Here is a 22,397-nt window from a genome sequence, read left to right on the forward strand (position 1 = left end):
AAGAGTCCACAGCTACAGGGACTCTGTCCACTTCCTCAGGATCAACCATCTGAAATCCCTCCCAGATGACAGGACTCAAATATGTCTTGGTTGGTTGCAAAGATCTGCCCAGCCAGAGTCCAACTCTTAAGAGAAGCTGAGCCAGTTCAATTGACAAACGCTGAGAATATTCCTCAGAGTGGCCCTGCAAGAGCCAGTTCCTCAGGACCTCTTTACCCCAGGAGGGATCTGATCAGGTGAAACAGGGCCATTAGGACTATCTCCTGGTTAAGTAAGGGTGGGAAAGTAAGTATTCTTTGCTGCCCTTTCTAATGAAGGTGCTTGTATCCATAATCAGAATGTGGATGAGGTGAGTTTTATTATAGGTCGACTTGGCATTAAGCAGCAGCAACTGGAATCCGGAATCATCAAATCTAGAAACCAGCTCCTGGTATAGAGCAGTATACAATTTAACTTACGGTGCTGGAAGGCTTTTTGCCCAATTCTTCTTGAGGTACAGCAGGGAACATTTGTATTATATTACCTAGCTTGGTGATGAAATGTTTGCAAATGTTTCCCTCCTTTTCAACCCAAAATACATCCTAACAAAAGCTCTTATCAGTGCTTGATTGACTTCATTCTGTCTTCCCCAAGCAGTACTCTAGACATCTCATGTCTATTCATTTTTTAGAGCCACTCAGTGAACAATGGGACTCTACAAGATCTGCCTGCACAGAAAGTCTGCAGTTTACTCCAGCCTGCACAGAAAGTCTTCAGTTTACTATTGCCACTTCATTGAAAAAAGCAATGAAAGCAGCAGCTAAATTACATGAAACTGCACTGGTTCCATGAGGCACCTTGGTTGGGCTGATCTAATTGGTCCTGCCTCCCTGTGAGGCTGCTGTGGAGAACTTTAGGGCCAAAAGGAGTGATGGTAAAAGACTGATATTAATACCCCCCAAATACAGACACAAATGCCCTGAGGTAAACTGATCTACTGTGTGACCCCATCCCCTTTGGGTTATGCTGTGAATGAATTGGACTAGGCGTGGCTGCCACGATGGCCATGAAACCCTGTGCTACCTCAGACCCTAGGCCCAGGGATGGCAGGAGTCACCCAGAACTTTAAAGGCTGGAGAACTTCAACCCAGAGAGTTCAGGAGCCCAGGCAAGGATGCTGCTCTACTTTAGGGAGGAAAGTGAGCAGCAGTTCTCACTGATGCCAATAGCCCAACCTCACAAAAAGAGCTTCAAATCTAGTGATGTCAGGACAGAGGCCCTGGAAGCACTAGAGACAAATAATGCCAGCCTCCTCTTGCTGCTGTCCTGGAATTATGACTGATGACACACTTGAATCCCAGGAGGGCACATTTTTAAGACAGGAGTCTCCCCTTCAGTGGCCAGTTAGGCCTTAGTGATGCAAGCTAGGTCAGCCCCTCATACACAATCAGAATGTGAATGAGGTAACTTTATTACAGGTCAACCTGGCATTCAGTAGCAGCAACTGAAGTCCAGAGCCACCAAAGCTCTGGAAACCAGGACCTAGAGCTATTATGATGCCAGAAGTCTTTCTGCCTAATTCTCCTTAGAGGTACAAGGAACAGGGAACATTCGTATCATATCACATAGCTTGGGAATGAAACATTTGCAAAAAGAAAAGCAAGAGGAGAGAACATCAAGGGCCTAGCCATTTTATTCCAAACTACAGATACTCTCAAATGTTGAGAATAGACCCTTAAGGAGCTCTGGGTGATATTGTAGTTTCAAGTTAAGAGGCTGACAAAAATATTAACAAAGCCAGTCTTCATTTAATGACTGAACGTGTAAAATTCCTGAGTAAGCACTAAGGTACGAACAATGTCTAAGCTGATAAATCAACATTTGGCAGACCAATATACTTCCTCTGTATTCAGACAATCTTGAGTTAGGCTCCTTGTGGTCAAAACTGCTTTTCTCACAAAGTGATAGGTTTGGCTGGAGCCACTAACATCTTTGTGTTAGGAAGCCTTTCTCCACTTCAGCTGTTTGCCTGGACAGTTTTTAATAACCGTAATTGCTTAATTCAACTAAAATATAGACTGAGCAGTACATATTATTTGTTCAATTCCAGGTAGAATGTTTGATATATTTGATAAATCTGAAAAAGGACAGAACCAGTGAAGTGTTGTTATGTCCTCTTTGGTCAATGAAATCTGGGCTGCTTTATAAATCTAATCATTTAAACATGTTTATAGAATATTATAAAATATTTCCTAATGTGGAATAGTAGGAAAAGTTAATCTGAATTCATACATATAGACATTTGTTTTATATTACCATAGAATTCGTTCCTATGCAAAAAAGCAAGCGAGGAGCCAATTATGTTTATTATCTATTTTTTTATTTTTATACAAACAATAGAAGGGAACAAAGCAGATGCTATGGCAGAGTCAACATTCAAACCATTTCAAAATGAGAAATCCACGCATTATTCCATCCCAATCACCCAGCAATCATTACTAGCATAAGGCCCCTACTGCCCCAAGTCATTCCATTCAAGCACTGCGTAGTTTATCTAGGACAACACAGTTAATTATTTTCGGATTAAAAGATTTTTTTCCTTTCTTATCAAAGATTCCATCTTAAACTTAACAAGACGAAATTAAGTCCTACACACACACAAAAAAAAAAATACTCAAGCCTGGAGTGCACAGAACTGCTGAAATACAGCCAGTATGTGATGATCCAATTCTGCTGTAAATAGAAGGTTTTCTAAAGTCACCATGTACTGTTGGATGATCTGATGATGCTACAGACACAAAAACGCATTTCAGTTAAGCTTGGAAACGATGTAGCACATTAAATAAAAGTATTATATGTCTAAAAAATATAATCTCTTATTTGCATTTTTTACCTCTTTGATATCTGTGGTATCTACAAGTACACTATACACTATGTGCAAGTCAAGAAAATTGAAAACAGCACCAGGATTTGAACTGCTAGGGGGTGGACAATCTTAATAATGAAATTAAGAGCAGGTGGTTTTCATCATGCCAACTGTTTTACACAGATATGAAAGGTTTAATGGTCATTGTAAAATATTATTTCCTTTACAACTACTACTGGGCCATTTCCAGAGCACTGGACAATTAAAGCAATCAAATCAATAAAAGTACTGTATAAAATAAATAGAAATCACAAGATTCATAAACTTTTAATTCCAATAGTTCGTCTCCAGTTAAAAACCTTTACAAATAAATCAAAAAGTTTCAACTTTAATTTCAGGTGAGCTTTTTTGAAAGGACTTTCCTTAACTATGCCAGCACCCTTCTCTACTGACCATTTATCTAATTTTAGATAAGAGGATTTGAATCTTATTCTTATTAACTGCTTTCTTAGAATCTTCAATGAAAGACCAAAGACTGGGAGGCATATTTAATAAAAGGCAATCCTGATAATGAAAGGCTTCAGAGACAATAGGGGTCACATTTGTGCCCAAAATTCAATGGCAGAAATCATGGCTGCTCAGATCATTAAGGTTTTAAGAAAGGAAAAATCTTAAGTACCTAGTATCAATCTAGGAAGTGTTGTGACTTTATTAGCAATAAACATAGCATGGCAAATTATGCAAGCCCAGATGGATACACAATTACCCTCTGAAAAATATTTGCTACCATGTTTCTCCAACAATACACGCCCCCTCCCCAATAGGAAGACCCAGCATGTTTTGTAGGCATAAAATGAAATTAAGCCCCTCCCCCCAAATTTAGGCCTATTTTAAAACATGCCAAATGGGGGGAGGGCGGGGGGGGGAGAACTTGCCGTTAGGAGCGCCCCGTGGGCAGCCACGCCTCACCATGGCGGGGTGTGGAGGGCTCCCTACCTCCGCCAAGCGCCTTTGCTACAGACCCAGGTATGGTGCTGGTTGCAGGACGGGTCAGCGGGCAGGCGGCAGCAGCGTGGATGTCGGCCTCGGCAAGGCACTTTAAATCGCAGGGCACTTTAAATTGCGAGACCTTCGGCGCCCGCCGCTGTTCTCTCGCCAGTGCCAGCGGGAATGGTAGAAGCTACAGAGGCGGCTCCCCCACCCGAGAAGCGGCTGAAACGCTGCCGATGGAGCAATGCGAAGGGAAAGCAACAGTGGTTGGGCGCCGAAGGTCTCGTGATTTAAAGTGCCCTGCCGAGGCCGACATCCACGCCGCTGCCGCCACCCACCTGCTGACCCGACCTGCAACCAGCACCATACCCAGGTCTGCAGCAAAGGTGCTTGGTGGGGGTAGGGAGCCCTCCGCACTTCGCCATGATTGGCCGTTAGGAGCGGCTGGTGGCGAGGCATGGATGCCCGCGGGGCGCTCTAGGAGAGGGTGCGTGGGGGAGGGGAGAAATTAATTCACCCCCGAAAAGACGGCCTAGCCGTTTTTTTAGGGCTCAAAAAAAAAAAATAAGTCCCAGCCTTATTTTCTCAGAAACATGGTAGATTGAGATCTACCATGTTTCTCAGAAAGTAAGGCTGGGAAGGTATTCATTGGCTTCTCTTCTCTATCTGAATATGGTACATACCAAGAAAGGCTGTATCAGGATAATCTCACTTTCAATAACCACATGAATCCTGATATCTATAAGACTTACCTGTAGAAAGATTTGCTGCAGCCTCTCTATACAGTTCTTATACCAAGGTGTAATTACATCAATCCCTCCTGTTTCACATCGTACTAGATGCTCTGTTAGGATCATAATAAAACGCTGGAAGGAATAAAAACAGTAAAATTGTTAAGATTCATAGACAAAATAACTTTGTTTTTCAGCAGGGGTTAGAAAACTCATGGAAAACAGTCTCTCTGAACTAAGTAGGACATAGTTTAGTACAGAATATCAACATTAGTAACTGTGGTATCAGTTTCTATTTCCAGAACTTGTCAAATGTACAGAATTTTAATTTAGAAATTGATGAAGCTGAAACACTTATTCCAGACTTTTGAAGTCACGTTAAGATTCTAAGATTGCAAGGGGAGTGGTGGCTCAGTGGCTTAAAGACATTGTATTTGTCGGCTGCAGAAGGCTGACTCTTCACATTCCAGTATTTCAAGCCCTGGCACCACATGACAGAGTAGGCTCCCGTCCCTTGCCTGAGTTCCTGCCAATCTAGCAGTTCGAAAGCATACAGATGCAAATAGATAAATAGGTACCACTCTGGTGGGAGTAGCAGAGGAAGCCCAGAAACCAACTGGCACTGGCTTGGTCCAAATGTGAAGCGAAAACCAGCAGAGAAAAAGGCCCGGATAACACTGACACTCCTGAAGAACACCGTTAGCTACCCTGTTTGCAGAAATAGTTTGCTCCCTGTGGTGCACCCTGGATAGCCCACAAGTGTGAACTGAACAAACTAGCAATCTTAGGTAACCAAACTACTACTCTGTATTAACATTGTACACTTTTTGCTTTGATGTACTGATGCTATATGCTAAATAAATACATCTAAGTCTGCCTTTTTCACTGGTCCATCAATATGTCTGGTTTTACCTGGAATATTACAAGGAAAAGATTTTTTTGTTCACTTTGAGCTGATTCAACTTTTTCTTGCAAGCGTTCAATTTGTTCTTCAAGGGGCCAATTTTCCCTCTCATTCCTTCGAGAATCATCACGCTGGAGGGAAAGAGTTGAAATTTAATTGATTTTAATATATTTTATAAATAATCAAGATGGAAAACAAAACAAAAATAAAAGACACCGTTGCAGATATTGTCAAAAAAAATAGCTTGAAAGCATGCGACAGAGTTTTCTGCTAGAAACTGAACCGGCAAATAAAGTCATATTTGTTTTAGATTGGTTTGGTGTCTCAGCTATTGTTTCAGATTGTGTTTGTTATTTGTTTAAAAATATTGCAAATCTATGAGGTAGAAACAGATGATATAAATCATTCATATTCAATTAAATAGGGGAGTTGATCACATTTTATCAAGCAACTTGTTCATGACATGGGGATTCAAAAAGTTGAAGTTATCTAGCAATTAAAAGTATCCAAAGACAAGAACGCCTGAGCCACAGGCACAACAAAAGAACGATCATCTCCATCTTTCCATCCTGCTGCTCATCTCTGCCTAGCTCAGCAAAGCAAAAGAAATCTTACGTTTTATAGCTGATGAAATATTTTTTAAGTCTTATTTCTTCATACAGGCATGGGAAAAAGTTACCTACTCTTTTCTGTTGCTTAGTTAATCTTTCTTTGGCTTCTTCTAGCTCCTTTTGGATCATCATCACATGCTTGTTCATCTTACGAATGGTAGAGTGTAAAATCTCCCAAATATAAAATCTAGCAATAAAAGAAGCAAAGAAGCACTCTCATGTTCGGAGAAAACAACTCTGATTTTTGTCAGTAAAAAGGCACGATACACACTTGTATATCTAAGCTTTTCTCAGACAATGAGTAAAATGGATGAAAACACGAGGACAATGGTGCAACTTCCTCCCCTCTGAGGAGAAATTTCAGTATCAGAATTCTCTAGGACTATAAAAAAGCACGCAAATTTTCAATCAGATATACAAAAGGTTTCTCACTTTCAGGAAATATTTTTAACTTAGGCAAAATTTCCCTTATCAAGATCACTCACACTTCAATGAAAGATATTTAAGGCAGTGTTTTTAAAAGTTATGAGGTGGTTGATATTTATTTACCTTGTAAAATCATGAGATAGCTCTGGAGAGAAAATCCAATTTGCCACTGCAGCACAATCCACAATCTGTGTTCGAATCATCTTATCCACCAGTACAGCAATCATCTGTGCAAATGCAGAAACTTTGCTCAGTTCATCAGGTGTGTGTGTGTGTGTGGTCATCTGGGCACAACTTTCAACACAAACTCAGACTTGAAATCCCAGTTAATTGAAACTACACAGGATCCCTCAAAGCACAGCCTCTCTGGGGAATAACTATGGAAAATAGGGCTCCCATAAAAGTATGTGATTTAATTGAAAAGTAATGTGTTAAACATTCAAGATATAAATGAATATCAATACTAATGAATAGATTTGTATCATTTTCGATAACATAGTATAATTTTAGAATGTACCAGACAGAATCCCAATGTAAGTTATGTGTTTTATATTAAGTATTATAAATATAGGGGAGAGAGATAAAGGCATCATACTCCATATAGTGTACAGGAGAAGTTTTTCTTCTTTTTTAAAGAAGAAAAATAAATGGATGGCTGGAAATAGAACAGACAAAGAATAATAAATATTATGATCTGAATTGAGAGGAGATAAATAAAATAAAATTGAGAAAATTTAAAAGAGAGGAGAAGTTATATAGAAAATTGAAAATGTTAATAAGATATGAAATGGTATATAAAAGGAATATGAATTTGAATTTGTGTCTGTACCAAGAGACACCGGGACTAAAGCAACTTTCAGAAAAGAGATTTTTATGCTTTTATGTTTTGTGTTTTTATGTATTTATGTATTGTATGTCTTGAAGAATTAATAAAACTTGTTTTTTTTTTTTAAAAAAAGCACAGCCTCTCTATAAGATTCAGCTCCTAAGCTGTGCAGATCATAGTTATTCATGTTAGGAGGGCCACTTATCGTAACTTCCGAGGCAGGGAAGGAAGGAAGGGAGGAAGGGAGGGAGGGAGGACTATATAAATGTTCATTCTTACCTGAGGATGATTCTTCCATACTTCATACATCACTCTAAGAACATGAAGCTTCCCTTCATCACTTTCAGCCAAAGTTCTGAGGACTTCTCGAAATCTTACAAAAACAGAAAGGACATAATTCAAGGATGTTAAGGAATAGAACATGTCGCTTATTCTTACAGATCAATTCTTATTGGACCCTTGGGATTCAACTGGGATCAAAATGGCAAAATTGATTGGGAGGGGAGACCGAAAGAGAAGTGGACTGGCTTAGTCTGCCAAGAACTCTGGATTTCTAGCTTGAGAGCCTAGCAGTATTGCCATGTTGACAAAGAGCTCTGTAACACAGTTCTTCCTGCTACCTTAGCTAGTTACATGTCACAGTACCCTGTGAAAACTCAGCAGGTGAATTATAGAACCCATCTCTTCCCCAAAATCAATGCCAACATTAAACACATACACACATAGGTGAGACGGTGGTAAGAGAAATCTGTTGCCAAAGCAATGAGAGAAAACCATGGCTTAAATCCAAGTCATAGCAGAAGGCATGTGCCAACCCTTTGAAATAGATGAGACTTGAACACCAAGGAAATGAATGGTAATACTATAATACTTTAGTTATAGAGTTACAGTGAAAGAATCTTACCTCCCTGCCATTTCCTAAAAGAGAATCAGGAAGGGTCAAGTCTGAGATGCTTTCTCAAATTCCATTCCTGCTTTGGGCTGAGATTTCTTATCTTTTCTGAGATTTTTCTTATCTGCCTTGGCTGCAGTTGTCCCTCAAGATTATTCTCTTAGTTGACTGCAGTATGCAAAAATATCTCAGACAGACACCTCCCTCAGCCACAGGACCATAAGAGGCAGAGGGCATAAAGCATAGCCAGACTTCCAAGATTCTGTTATTATATAACAAAAGTAGTGTAGTCTTATTTCTTGACTTGGTCTATATCATGGGGCTGACATTCTCTCATTGCATAATTGGACCCAGTCACCAGCTTTTTCTTCAGATAGATTGTTTTTAATTTTGCTTGTGCCCAAATTCTACCCACCACTCTACAACCTAATGCAGAAAGGAGGTTCTTCTGGCCAAGCAAGCTTTTTATTAATTTCCCTCCTCCTGCAGACCTTCTTTGGCCATTCTTATTAGCCTTTATCTTGGGCTTAAATATATACAGGGACAATGTCCTGTCGCAGGTCACAAAGAGGTGAGAAAGGACTGATGAACTTTTTGTCTATGCTGCACTGTGGGAGAAAGCTGCTGAATACAAGATTCATCCAGACAGACAGACAGACAGACATAAAGATCCCAGGGATCAGAGACTATCCAGGAAACAATCCATTTGAAAAAGTATGTTAAAAAAATAGATAATATAGCTAATTTTTAAAACAAAAACAAGAAGCAAGAACACACTTGCTTCTATCCTTTTCTTCATAAAGTTACAACACAAATAAAAATAAAATGGCAACAGCATGAGCAAACTGACATTTTAATGTACTTAGTGATAAAATACTTACTTTCCCAGAGCACTGAAAGAGTGACTGAATGATTTTGCGGCTAAGTGCAATAGTGTCTGGACAAAAACCTCTATTTTTAAAGGATTATATGAGAAGCCTTCATCTGGAAAACAAAGTTACAAATACATCAATACCTATAAGCAATGTGGGCATTCACCAAAGGCTGAGATGGACTGAATATTTTTAGTTTTCTTTTTAAAAAAAAACTGGTGAGGATTTTCATAATGGGCTTTTTTACAATTTCATTAAGACAAATTAAATTGCAAATATCAATGAATGAATTTCAGACATATACCAATATATATGATAAAACTGAACTGAAACTCCCAAATGTGGCAATTTTCTTCCTCCAATCTGAATTGCAGCTTCTCTCTTTTCCCATGCCAATTCTATAGTGTCACTCTGTTTTTTAAAAAAACATAAATGTAAAGGCACATTTGCTTGTTTGTATGTATGGAGTGGTGCTGAATATCAACAGTCCCAGGTCAATACAATTCTATTCTGAGCTAGTACTAATTGCTGTGTGAAAATAAGAACAGGAGCCATACCCTAGATTTAACCTAAACCTAACAAGCTTCCCTGAGGTTTTGCAAAGTTTCCATAAATGGAAATTAGCAACGGAACATGGTAAATATCAGAAGGCTTACCATCATCTTCTTCCTGATTAAGATTGGGCACATCCTTAAGAATGGTGAAGATTTCATCATTACTTGCTTTATTTTTAATGGCAATGCTTAAACAGAGGGCAACGTTATATCCAGGTAGAGATTCTACACCCAAAGATAGACGAAGCAAAGTTACCATCTTTGAAAACTGGGCATTTTTTTTTACATGTTTTACAACTTTTTTTTTTTACAACTTTTTTTTTTTACAATGTAAACTTCTTAAAGCATATTAAATTTTCTTGGAAATCAATCATGTCAGAGAAATTAGGACGATATGTAAGTTGCAATAGCAATAGCACTTAGACTTATATGCTGCTTCACAGTGCTTTACAGCCCTCTCTTAGTGGTTTAGAGTCAGCCTATTGCCCACAACAATCTGTCGTCCAACTCAGAAGGATCGAAGGCTGAGTCAACCTTGAGCCTGATGAGATTCAAACTGCCGAACTGCTAGCAGTCAGCAGAAGTAGCCTGCAGTACTGCATTCTAACCACTGAACCACCACGGTTCTTATAAAAAAATAAATCAACTAGAGGTTTTTTTAAATATGTCTTTCAGAAGAGAAGCCACACCTTTAAGCAATGTCCCCTTATGTCATCATGACCACTGGGCTTTGGATGGTCCTTGGTTGGCACCATCTCATACCTGCCCATGGCTACAGCAACTTTCTTTAGATGGAGTTAGTTACCTATTCCCTCTCCCATCCCCCACTGTTTTAATAAGACAAAATACTATTTGCCTCAACAGTAACAAATGCTCCTTGTCACAGTCCAAGTTTTTTTGGGTAAAGTATAAATTATATAAATATCATCTTCTACGTACTGTTACTTTCGTCTCCGTATTTATAAATACAGGTTGGATTTGCAGGAGTAATAACTGAAAAACTAGCAGGAACGATATCTACTATTCGCTGATGGTAGGAAAGCCTGAAAAAAAAGATTTTTGTAGAAGGTTGATAAGAAGATATTCTTGCTGCAATTATGTCACATGATTATGGTTATACTACAGATATAACCCAACCAATCATTCATAACTTGGCATACATACATGCACTGGTAAAGCAGCCCAAAGCTAATATCTACACCCTGATCCTGAATGCACAGAAAAAGTTCCTCACAGAACTAGGACTGTGCCTGAACTATAATTTGTCAGAAACAGGGAAATGATAAGATTCCTTGAAAATTTCAATGCTACTTTCTTTCCTTTTCTTTGTTTGAAGCAAGCTTGTTGCCAATCTCTCTGCTTAAAAAAGGAAAGACAACAACTCTCAGAAGTGGAAGAGAATTTCTAGCAGTTAAAGGGGTAAGATATTTCAATTAAGAGCAAAATACATTTTGTAAACATGGGTGCTCAAATAAGGGTGCTAGAAAAAGTTAGGGAAAAATATCTTCCTGTTATTGCCTTGTTATTAACTGAAAGTGCAGCCCTCTATCTATCCAAACTTCTAAAATGATGGACATTATTTAATAATCTTAACATCATTTAGTCTTCTGCAATTTTAATTTTATTTTCTTGCTAATTAAGTTAGTCCTCAAATGAATCATGTTTTCCAAACTCTTAGAAGCAATGATGGTGCCTAGAAACTAACTCTAAACAGCCATGTCCTCAGTAGACTATAAAACAGGAAAGAAATGACAAAGGATCAGTATGCTCCTTCTGTATAAATCTCAATTAGTTTTGACCATAGGATGCTGATTTTGGACTGCAGATTTTAACTAGAGAAGAAAAAAACTTTCCAAGGTGAGACTTGGAGGTGATTAATGGAATGGAACCTATGCTGTGAGAAATTGAGAGCGCTCCTGCCTGCTAATTCCATGAAAACAGGGATTGTTGGGAATCAGGGATTGCACTTTTGGTTAGAACAGGACTAATTTACTGTGGAGATGAATTAAAGAATATGGATGGTATATTAGCTAACAAATGGGAGTAGTCAGAACAGGATTCTAATCTCAGGTCTTCAAATCATGCTTGATCCTAGATGCCTGATGCAGATAGCTGCTGTGAGACAACTACCAATCCCATTGGCACTGCACCTGCATAGCAAAACTTTGCAATATTGGTCTCTTCCCTGAATATTTAGGTCAATTAACCCTGGTAAAGGCCAAACTAACAGTAAAAGAGGGAATTAGGGACACCGTTTACCAAAATGGTATCACCTGCCCCAGAAGTCTATTACCAATTGACATACAGCTCTCTATTGTGGGATACTTATACAATTGAACACTAAGCAAATATATATGGGCCTTTCCTAGAGCCCAGTTTGATGCCCTGCCATCAGCTCTACTGGAGATATGATTTCATGGGGTTGCTCATTTTGCCCTTATGAATCCAGGGAGGCAGAAATTCTTGCCCATGTCCTCCAACAGTGCCCTTTCTATGATGCTCCAAGATGTGCTCTGATTGGAGTGTGCTTCGTGTTTGGAGCACTGCCGCTGTTTGGAGCTCCAAACGGCGGCGGAAGCTCCAAATGCGGAAGCTCCAAACATGACGGTGGGCGATCTTTTTATTTTGGTCCGCGCGAAGTTCAGAGCGAGCATGAGAGGGAGACCGCGATGCCTTGCTAAAGAGCCAGAAAGCAGCAAGGGCGCCAGGTGGAAAGGACAGGGTCGCGATCACACGGAGATGCCCAAAGCGCGGAGCGCACATAACTAAAGGCGGCGCACGCAGTTGGCTTGGGGACTACAAGGCAGCATCTGCGCCTCTTCCCGGGCGCGTCTCTAGGCTGCTTCCGGAGCTACGGGACGCTCTCCGTTGCCTACCAGCCCTTCTTCCTTGGGCTCCCTGCCGTGGGGTACACCCACTTCCTCCTGCAAATTACGCCTCGCAACTCTTCTCTCCCTTTCCTCTCGCTCCAAAAAGATCGCCATCGTATCCCGCCGATTCGGGCTTCCAGCCACGTTGTGATCCACTAGTGAGGTTGCCATCTCGGATGGAGGCATCGCAGTCTCCCTCTCTTGCTCGCTTTGAACTTCGCGCGGACCAAAATAAAAAGATCGCCCGCCGTCATGTTTGGAGCTGCCACTTCCGCGTTTGGAGCTCCAAATGGCGGCAGCACTCCAAACACGGAAGCGGCAGCTCCAAACGTGGCAGTGGAATGGGCAGAAGGGAAAGCAACAGTGGCGGGTGCCAAAGGTGTCTGCAGCAAAGGTGGGAGTAGGGAGCTCTCTGTGCTTGGCCATGATCGCCCGTTAGGAGCGGCTGTTGGCGAGGATGCAAGGGGGGGAATTAAGTCACCCCCCGAAAAGACGGCCTAGCCGTTTTTTCGGGGCTCAAAAAAAAAATAAGGCCCGGCCTTATTATGTGAGAAACACGGTATTTTATGGCAAATGGTTAGTCAAAGAAAGATCTCTCTCTCTCTCTTTTGATTCTGCTAAAGCATCCCTCAGAATTTTTAAGAGGGGGATGAAAACATGCATGTGAAAGAGACAATATTTCTTAGACTATAGGATCAAAGGATGGGAATAGTGGAAACGGATGACAGGATGGGATGAAGAATGGAAATCAGGGTAGTGAAGGGAATAATAAGTTGAATGCTGTGGAGATAGTTATGTGCATGTGACAAAACAAGAGCAGGGTCACAAATGGCTGTACGGTGAAGGAATGTCAACAGACTACAAGACAGAAAAAACATACCGATTGCAAATTAAATGTGTGGAGAGCGTTTGGACAAAGAGAAATAAGAAATGAGATCTGAACTGCAAAAAAAAAAAATAGGCAAGAAAAGTGAATGTGACAACAGGAACAGGAAGACTGAGTAATTGCAACTGGGTGAGATGGAACAAGCTGATAGATCAGAAGTGACCTCTGCAGCATAGCGAGTATTGGAGTAAATGCACTTAGGAATCTTTCCTCTTCTCTTTATTCCTCCATGTCTTTAATTTCTTTTGCTTAGTCTATTTTACTTCTTTTCAGTCCTTGCATAGCACGGCTTCTTATGACGGAAATAGCATGGTGGATACATAGGTATATAAATGCTGCTATCTCTCACTCACCGCATGCATTTTTCCAGTACTTCTCTTACAAATTTAGGCCGGGGTCTGTCAAGATCCTCAGAAACAGAATCTGACCTACATATTAAAAAAAAAGATGGTATTCAGAAAAGGAAAGACTTGTAAGACTATATGGCAACTAGATATTTTCATGTTCATAAGATAGTTTTCTAGATTTTTATAGCATTACAGTTTCTAGTATACTAAGGATATGCAGGACTGGAGTTTGACTTATAATCCACAATGAAAAAAAAACTATCTTCAATTATTTAAAGGATCAGAAAATATATCAACTTTGGAATGAGACTATTCTGTAGGGTTTTCCGCTACTTGGGTAACAATATTTCTGTCTGCCACCCTATTTTTCTACTTGTCCATCCAACCATCTATTTATCCATCTATGTGTCTGTTCACTATGTGCCAAAATATTGCAGAACAATTTACAATTTACAATACAAACTGCAATAAAATATGTAAAAATAATATACTGAAATCAAATAATATACTAAATCAAACCATCATTTAAAAGATCAAGGGAGAGAAAGAAAAGCCATTTATATAGACCAGGCCTGGGTAAAAAAATGAATTCAAAATCATCCTAAAATATGACACTCTGGAGCATGGACAACAATACACGGAAGGGCACCATGAACAGCTGCCAGATGGCATTTTGCAGCTGTCAGTACGTGTATTCGGATCTCCCTGATGATCCCGGTGACCAACCACATAGAGATTATCTCATTCTACAGCAGCTGAGGTTGTACTTTTTTTTTTTAATATACTGAATGTTTTACTCCCCTTTAATAGGGTTTTTAGATGTGTGTGTGTGTGTATGTATTGAGTGTGTATTTTTAAAATGTGCATTACATTTGTGTCTTTTATAATTTTATAATTATTAATTATAATTAATTTTATAATTAATTAGAAATATTAATTATTTGTACTCCACTCTTCCTATCCTGGTCTATGTCTGCAATAAAGATTTGCTTTGTTTGGTCAGTAGAAGCAACTGTGCAGGTATTAGTATCCCAAATTGCTAAAGGCCTTAGAGATCATAACCAAAGCCTGTCACAGAAGCTAAAGGGCACCACTGAGGCTTCAGCAAAGGAGCCTGATCAGATGCCCCATATAACAATCTGTCAGCTGCATTTAGATCAATAGTGGCAACCAGATCAAGGACAAAGGTAGCCCCATATAGAGCACATCAGATCAATTTAAACATGAGGCCCCTGGACCATGAACATCTATAAATAGTTGAAAGTGGTAGATTCCGTACCCAAAAGCATTTCTGGAAGCTCAAAGAGAAATCTGAGCAGCAGAATTAGATAGCAAGATGTGGTCTATCTTACTAAATAGCGCTCAGGAAAAAAAAAACACCTCATGGCTTCCTGATGTCAGAGAGGTTTTCTGAGGAATGACATAATATCCCTATGGATCAAAGAAAGGCTCAATTCCAGAGCCCAACCTGATGTTGCACAGCAATGAGGTTAGCACAGCTAAGTCCATACCATCCAGCACGGCCACCTATTTTTTTTTAATAATGCAAGCCAAGTTCATTCTTTCATCCAGGAATTAATGAAGTTTTAGTGTGAGTTGTGATGTAACATTCATTATCACAAGGGAGAAAATCAGCAACTGGTCTAAGTATGGTACAAGTGCTTTAGAGACCTATCAAATGCTGCTACATAGGCACTGCAGAACATTTAAAAACACATTTTGTGTTGGAATCTGAAGCACAGCACAGTCCTAACAAACATAACCCAAATAGCTGCCAGACATGAAAATGTGCATAAACACATATATGGAATCAAACACTTACCAATCTTCCCAGCTCCAACGGAACTCAAAATTACTAAGATGGTGGGAAAACCAATTAATAAACCTTGATGGGAGAAAAAAATAAATAAATGTAAATGTCTTACATCAAAACCTTTTCATTTTGCAGAGCTATTATTGACATTATATTAAATGTATAAAATAAGTGGTGGACAAGTCTGAGTAGATGCAAATTCTTAAAAACCAAAGGATAGAACATTTCCAATCATTTATAGTAACACAATCTTTTGAAGAGTTATCTCAGAGGCATCTGCATGCTTTGCAAATGACTTGATAGTGCTGCAGTTCCAGCATATTCTAAAACAGGGTCCCCAACCCTTAGTCAGTGGACCAGCACTGGGCCATGAAATGTCAGAAACTGGGCCGTGCAAATGAGTGAAGCCCCATCTGCAGGATGCAGGCAGCACATGAAACCACGCCCCCTCTGGTCCACAGAAAAATCTCTCTCCACCGAACTGGTCCCCTGGTGCCCAAAAGGTTGGGGGCCACTGTTCTAAAATACCTTTTTTGAATCATTTTCAAATAATTAACCTTATATCCAATAATAATTGGGTAGTTCTCTTCCACATTGTAATATTTTTATTAGCAATCTAACTTTGCAGTGAGGGCTAACTGATTGATTTATGAATGCTATAAATCAGAATTGAAGAAGGTTCTTGGATGAGAAGTGAAACATCTTCCAGGAAAAACAAAGTCCAGTTGTCTTTTGAAAAAGATCTTTGGGCCATATAAGAAAGTTTCAGAAGAACACAGAAGAAATCACAGAAGAAATCAGTAGAAGAAATCAATTATTGCAATACTAATTCAATGAGAGGAGTGACCTAAAATACGAAAGCCTGTAAAAGCAGGGGCATTTTATAGCTATCATGGATTTTGTTGTGTTACAGGAAACCCAAGACACTAATCTTCAGAAAATTTAGACGAGAATGTCCTTACTCACCGATCTATGCAGATAGTATTCATTGTATCTAAGCGCATGTACAGCATTTCTGTAGCTTGTGCAAGCTGTCATTTTTCAATTAAGGTTTAAATCAGGCCTGTCAAACTGGTGGCCCATGGGCCGGATGTGTCACGCACAGGCCACACACACCCCAGCTCCACAAAGGCAAAAAAAACATCATGATACATCACGATATGTCACATGACCTGATCGAGTTTGACACCCATGGTTTAAATTGTTTATATTATAATGTTTAATTGCAATATGGTTGGAAAAACATACCCTTCCTTTTGTTATCAAAAGGTATTAACTGTTACAAGAGACCTTTGGGGGAAAAGGATACAACTTGAGGTAAAGATCCAGGCTGAAGTTTACAGAGTTCAATAAAAAGCGTTGTGTACATGATTTCCGTGTGAGGTGGAACAGGAAGCTGAAACAACTCAGCAAAAATTACCTGGGGAAAATATGAAAGCAATATGATGAAGCACACTTACAACAATAAAAGTGCACAGAATGTTTAATTGTCAATGTTAAAATGCCCCACTCCAATCCCACAATGGCCTTTCTAGCTGAACCGGAAATGGTTTGAACTCAAAATCGGTCATTTCAAGCTCCATTCTGAAATGAGGAACTATTAGCAGAGAGGAAGATAATTGGCACTAAATAAGAAAAAGTGACCTGATAAATATAGTGTTTACCTCAACAATATGGTAATTCAGAGGGATCTTGTTGTTTCCTGGATAGCTTGTTAATTGGGCAGCACTACAGAAAAAGATAGGCGTATAGTTTAGAATTAAACAGGCAAGCAGGAATCAGGCAGCAAAAACGTAATTTACTGTGATATGTGCCGGGACCCATTCCTACAAAAAAACCTCTTTCCTTGCAGGAAACAAATCTTAGAAATAGTTGCCAAAGGTTCTGTCACTGTGCAGTGTCAGACCACTTTTGATAGATTGATATAGATATGACAGTTCCAGATGCCCTAAATAACCAGGGAAGGAGCTCCTTCAAAATTGCTACAGTTAACAAACATGATGTAAATCTGCATTTTAAAGCATTAATTTAACACACAAAGTTTTAAAGAACACTTCTCAATGTAGGGAAAACAGATTCAATATCACTTTTCTAGGCCAAAAATACTCAAATTGTATATGTAACAGCTAATGGCAAGTCAATTGGACCCATTTAATTTCCTTCTCTCTCTTTCTTTCTCTCTCCCTCCCTTCCTGACAACAGTGCAACACAGCCAATTTTGAATGCAGACTTCCTCCCAACAACTCTGCTTGGGGGAAAAAATGTAACTGATTTGTGAAAAAATACTTACTGCAAAATGTTTTGAATTATATAACATTTTTGCCACTGTATCCAATCTGATTGAAAATGTTGACAATCATTTACCCAAGAAGGGCATCCAACGGGGGAGGCTGAATTAAATATACATGGAAGCAAAGAGCCCTACCATGTCTTTCTCTCTTTCCAAAATGATCTGATGATGCAGTGGAGGTTTTCTTCGATCACAAATCTTTCAACAGAGTGACTCCCAGGCATAACTGGACCCTGACAAAAAAAACAAACAGAGGTTAATTTATTGGCACAGCCCAAAAACCCATCTTCATCCCAAAAGGCATGATGTGTGATCACATATTGGTATTATAACATTCTCCCAATAGTTTTAATAAAGAGGAAAGGAGGGGAGGGAATTTTTCTCATGAGAGAAAAATCATGGAAGAAATTCATCTGTAATGGAAAATCTGTTGGATTTTTTGCAGGGGATGCAGAAAAAACAAAATTTGACATATAAATTTAATAATTGTTAACATTTAAAAAGGGGAAGACATATTTTATTTCCCCTTTTCTTTTGAGGGGAAATGGACATTTTATTATAGTCTTAAAGTAAAAGTTGAAAGTAAGTGTTCTCTATAACCTTGGAAGAAGTCAGAAATCATTCTTTGTATATATTTGTGTCTTTTTTTCTTTATATTTTTTCACACTTCTATCCCTATTCTCCTTTTACTCCTTTTGGTTTCTTTTGATTGTTAGCATATGTTGTTTTTAATGTATAGGCTTTTTAAAAATGCAATAAAATTATTTGATAGAAAAGCCAATGAGCTGGAAACTACTTCTATAAGCACAAGGACACTTAGTATTTTCATTTAGAAATAGCCTTTTCCTGCTTAAAAAAAAAAGTAGAGCCCCCAAAAGCAGTGGTGCATAGGGCAGATGGAACTATTAGACAGACAAAGCAAACCCTAAACTACATCAACCCTGATAAAGAATGTGAGGCAAATTCTCAGCTATTTTCAGGCCAAGTAACGACCCAAACCGAAAGGTCAGAAGGCAAAGGGACATATTATGTGGAACCCACCAAAGACAAAAACATTTCAATTCCCAACAGACAATGCACTACAAGGATGCTGCCCCACAATACTGACTTACTTCAGGATCATCAGTGTAGTCAAACATCCGGAAGGTGACTCTTGGCATTGGATAAACGGAATCTGCTGCGTGGGGTGGGGCTGTAAAAGGAGGCAGGTTGTGCTGCAGAGCTTCACAAAGGACGCTGTCGAACGCCAGGTATGGCCTCGGGATGTGCCTTTCTTGCCAGTGGTCCTTCTTCATTTTCTGAATCTGAGCCCAAAGGCAATCTAAGTACTGGAAGGCAACAGACATCCATCAGACATTTTCATATTTGGAGTGAAGGGATATTCCCAAAGCCAGACTGATTTCCATGTTATAGGAAATCCCCCTACCCAATTTTCTTAGGAACCATTTCAGGAGGGAAATTCAGAAGAAAGAAAAGCCAGGGAGGAAAGCCATTGGGAAGACTTTCTCATTAGAACAGCATCAACTTCATGCAGCCAAAACTGGAATTACGCATCTGCCCTAACATTTCTTCAGATGGATATCAGGACAAGAATTCAAAACCCTGATCATATTCACCTCTTCTTGTGGATGTGGTTTATCAGCGGACCAAACTTGTAGCATAGGCACATGAGTCTTCTGACGCCGTCTGCCATAAAAAGAACATAATCATTGTAAGGACTACTGATAATTGGTTTGCACTTCAACTCAGAAAGACGCTGAAAGAAACAAAGTATGACTCAATTGACAGGAGGCATTGGGAAAAGCATCTGGCTGTAAAAGTGTGCATAGAAACACTTTGGCCGATACCAGTAATGCAGCATACCCATCATGGTCCTAAGTTGTGACAGTTGAGTGACTGATCCGATATTATGACCTCTTTTGTGGTGGACATTAAAAGTAGATGCTAGTTTTCAGCAAAATTATGATCATATGAGTATGGAACACTGCAAATGGTCATAAATGCGAACCAGTTGCCGGATGCCCAACATAATGACCATGGGGGTCGGGATCAGAACTTTGGAACTGGGTCGTTCCCCCAGAGAGGCCCATCATAACTCTGAACAGTTGTAATCAATCATATGTCAAAGGCAATCTGTATGCATTTTCAATGACCTGGTTCCTAACTAATGTAGGTTTTGGGGAGAGTTGGTTTAACTACCATGTACAGGTGAAACTCGAAAAATCAGAATATCATGCAAAAGTTCATTTATTTCAGTAATGCAACTTAAAAGGTGAAACTAATATATGAGATAGACTCATTACATGCAAAGCAAGATAGTTCAAGCTGTGATTTGTCATAATTGTGATGATTATGGCTTACAGCTCATGAAAACCCCAAATCCACAATCTTAGAAAATTAGAATATTACATGCAATCAATAAAACAAGGATTGTACAGAGAACAATATCGGACCTCTGAAAAGTATAAGCATGCACATGTACTCAGTACTTGGTTTGGACTCCTTTTGCAGCAATTACTGCCTCAATGTGGCGTGGCATGGAAGCTATCAGCCTTTGGCACTGCTGAGGTGTTATGGAAGACCAGGATGCTTCAATAGCAGCCTTCAGCTCTTCTGCATTGTTCGGTTTCATGTCTCTCATCTTTCTCTTGGCAATGCCCCATAGATTTTCTATGGGGTACAGGTCAGGCGAGTTTGCTGGCCAATCAAGCACAGTAATCCCACGGTCATTGAATCAGGTTTTGGTGCTTTTGGCAGTGTGGGCAGGTGCCAAGTCCTGCTGGAAAATGAAGTCAGCATCCCCATAAAGCTCGCTGCGGAAGGAAGCATGAAGTGCTCCAAAATCTCCTGGTAGATGGCTGCGTTGACCCTGGACTTAATGAAGCACAGTGGACCAACATCAGCAGATGACATGGCTCCCCAAATCAACACAGATCGTGGAAACTTCACATTGGACTTCAAGCATCTTGCAGTGTGTGCCTCTCCATTCTTCCTCCAGACTCTGGGTCGTTGGTTTCCAAATGAGATGCAAAAGTTGCTCTCATCAGAAAAGAGGACTTTGGACCACTGAGCAACAGACCAGTTCTGTTTTTCTTTAGCCCAGGTAAGACGCTTCTGACGTTGTTTGTTGTTCAGGAGTGGCTTGACAAGAGGAATATGACATTTGAAGCCCATGTCCAGGATCCGTCTGTGTGTGGTGGCTCTTGATGCACTGACTCCAGCCTCAGTCCACTCCTTGTGAAAGTCCCCAACACTTTTGAATGGCCTTTTCCTGACAATCCTCTCCAGGCTGCGGTCATCCCTGCTGCTTGTCCACCTTTTTCTTCCACACTTTTCCCTTCCACATAACTTTCTATTAATGTGCTTTGATACAGCACTTTGGGAACATCCAACTTCTTTTGAGGCTTTCCCTCCTTATGGAGGGTGTCAATGATAGTTTTCTGCACAACTGTCAAGTCAGCAGTCTTTCCCATGATTGTGATTCCTACTGAACCAGTCTGAGAGACCATTTAAAGACTCAGGAACCCTTTGCAGGTGTTATGGCTTAATTAGCTGATTAGAGTGGGACACTTTGAGCCTAGAATATTGAACCTTTTCACAATATTCTAATTTTCTGAGATTGTGGATTTGGGGTTTTCATGAGCTGTAAGCCATAATCATCCCCAATTATGACACATCACAGCTTGAACTCTCTTGCTTTGCATGTAATGAGTCTATCTCATATATTAGGTTCACCTTTTAAGTTGCATTACTGAAATAAATGAACTTTTGCACGATATTCTAATTTTTCGAGTTTCACCTGTAGAAAGATGCTTGTAGAATAACAGAGCCCAAGACTTACAAAAATTCTCATGTCAGCCCTGTGATCACTTCAGATCCCCTTTTAAAAGGCAACACTTGCCTACTGCTTTCCAGGAATTCCCACACATTGGTTTGAGTTCCGCCTTCAGGGTCAATGGAAAACAATTATGTTTTCTGCAGAGAGCACGTGTTTTTCACAAATTTGGGGATTTTATCATTATTTTTCTTGAGCATCTTTCTCTATACTAAGAATGCAGAACCATTTTTAATGTGTCTTTGTTTGAAAAAGGAACAAAACTTGGCCTGAGGTTATTTATTACCTCTAGATTCAACAAAGAAATAGCATTTCCTGCAAATTTATGAAGTCTACAAGTTCTGTGTTTGTGCTGTATTAAGGCATAATGATGCAAAGTTACATTTTCTCTCATTTTCTTACTTCAGATAGGTTTCAACATTGGACAAGATGTGTTCCATTTCAGTGTCCTTTTTCTCATAGAGCTCCTTCCCCACCCAAGGTAAGGATGACAGAAACGCATACACGTACCAGTCACATCGCACCTGTTTGAAAAAATACAGACAAAACACAATCAGAAGCACTATTTATGATTCCACAACTCTAATTCTATGATATGATGACTCAGGTGCAAAGCTTCAAGGGCCCAGATTCATATGTTTACAAGTTGTCTGCACATGAATGGTTGCTTTTGAGAATTCTAAAGCATCCTACATAAAGGTACAC

At 39.6% G+C, this 22,397-nt stretch overlaps 1 protein-coding gene across 1 annotated transcript in view; it reads right to left on the bottom strand.

Annotated features, from left to right (window-relative positions):
• Nucleotides 1–2,337: 2,337 nt before the first annotated feature.
• The window catches only part of LOC113415497 (nuclear cap-binding protein subunit 1), a 31,930-nt gene continuing 11,870 nt past the window's right edge, over nucleotides 2,338–22,397 (bottom strand). Inside the window, exons 6-23 of the mRNA XM_026672925.2 lie at nucleotides 22,095–22,216; nucleotides 19,474–19,543; nucleotides 18,970–19,185; nucleotides 17,993–18,090; nucleotides 17,232–17,295; nucleotides 16,877–16,987; nucleotides 16,534–16,598; nucleotides 15,577–15,639; nucleotides 13,761–13,835; nucleotides 10,591–10,694; nucleotides 9,754–9,876; nucleotides 9,107–9,209; nucleotides 7,613–7,706; nucleotides 6,631–6,734; nucleotides 6,154–6,268; nucleotides 5,479–5,601; nucleotides 4,588–4,701; nucleotides 2,338–2,767 (exon numbers count right to left, since the gene is read on the bottom strand). Coding sequence (XP_026528710.1) covers nucleotides 2,654–2,767; nucleotides 4,588–4,701; nucleotides 5,479–5,601; nucleotides 6,154–6,268; nucleotides 6,631–6,734; nucleotides 7,613–7,706; nucleotides 9,107–9,209; nucleotides 9,754–9,876; nucleotides 10,591–10,694; nucleotides 13,761–13,835; nucleotides 15,577–15,639; nucleotides 16,534–16,598; nucleotides 16,877–16,987; nucleotides 17,232–17,295; nucleotides 17,993–18,090; nucleotides 18,970–19,185; nucleotides 19,474–19,543; nucleotides 22,095–22,216 — 1,878 coding nt within the window. The 3' untranslated portion in view covers nucleotides 2,338–2,653. The remainder of the gene's footprint in view (nucleotides 2,768–4,587; nucleotides 4,702–5,478; nucleotides 5,602–6,153; nucleotides 6,269–6,630; nucleotides 6,735–7,612; nucleotides 7,707–9,106; nucleotides 9,210–9,753; nucleotides 9,877–10,590; nucleotides 10,695–13,760; nucleotides 13,836–15,576; nucleotides 15,640–16,533; nucleotides 16,599–16,876; nucleotides 16,988–17,231; nucleotides 17,296–17,992; nucleotides 18,091–18,969; nucleotides 19,186–19,473; nucleotides 19,544–22,094; nucleotides 22,217–22,397) is intronic.

The sequence above is a fragment of the Notechis scutatus genome, chromosome 2 (genome assembly GCF_049901735.1).
Source record: "Notechis scutatus isolate UNSWTSFEM ecotype Mainland chromosome 2, rNotScu1.2, whole genome shotgun sequence".
Taxonomy (NCBI): Eukaryota; Metazoa; Chordata; class Lepidosauria; order Squamata; family Elapidae; genus Notechis; species Notechis scutatus.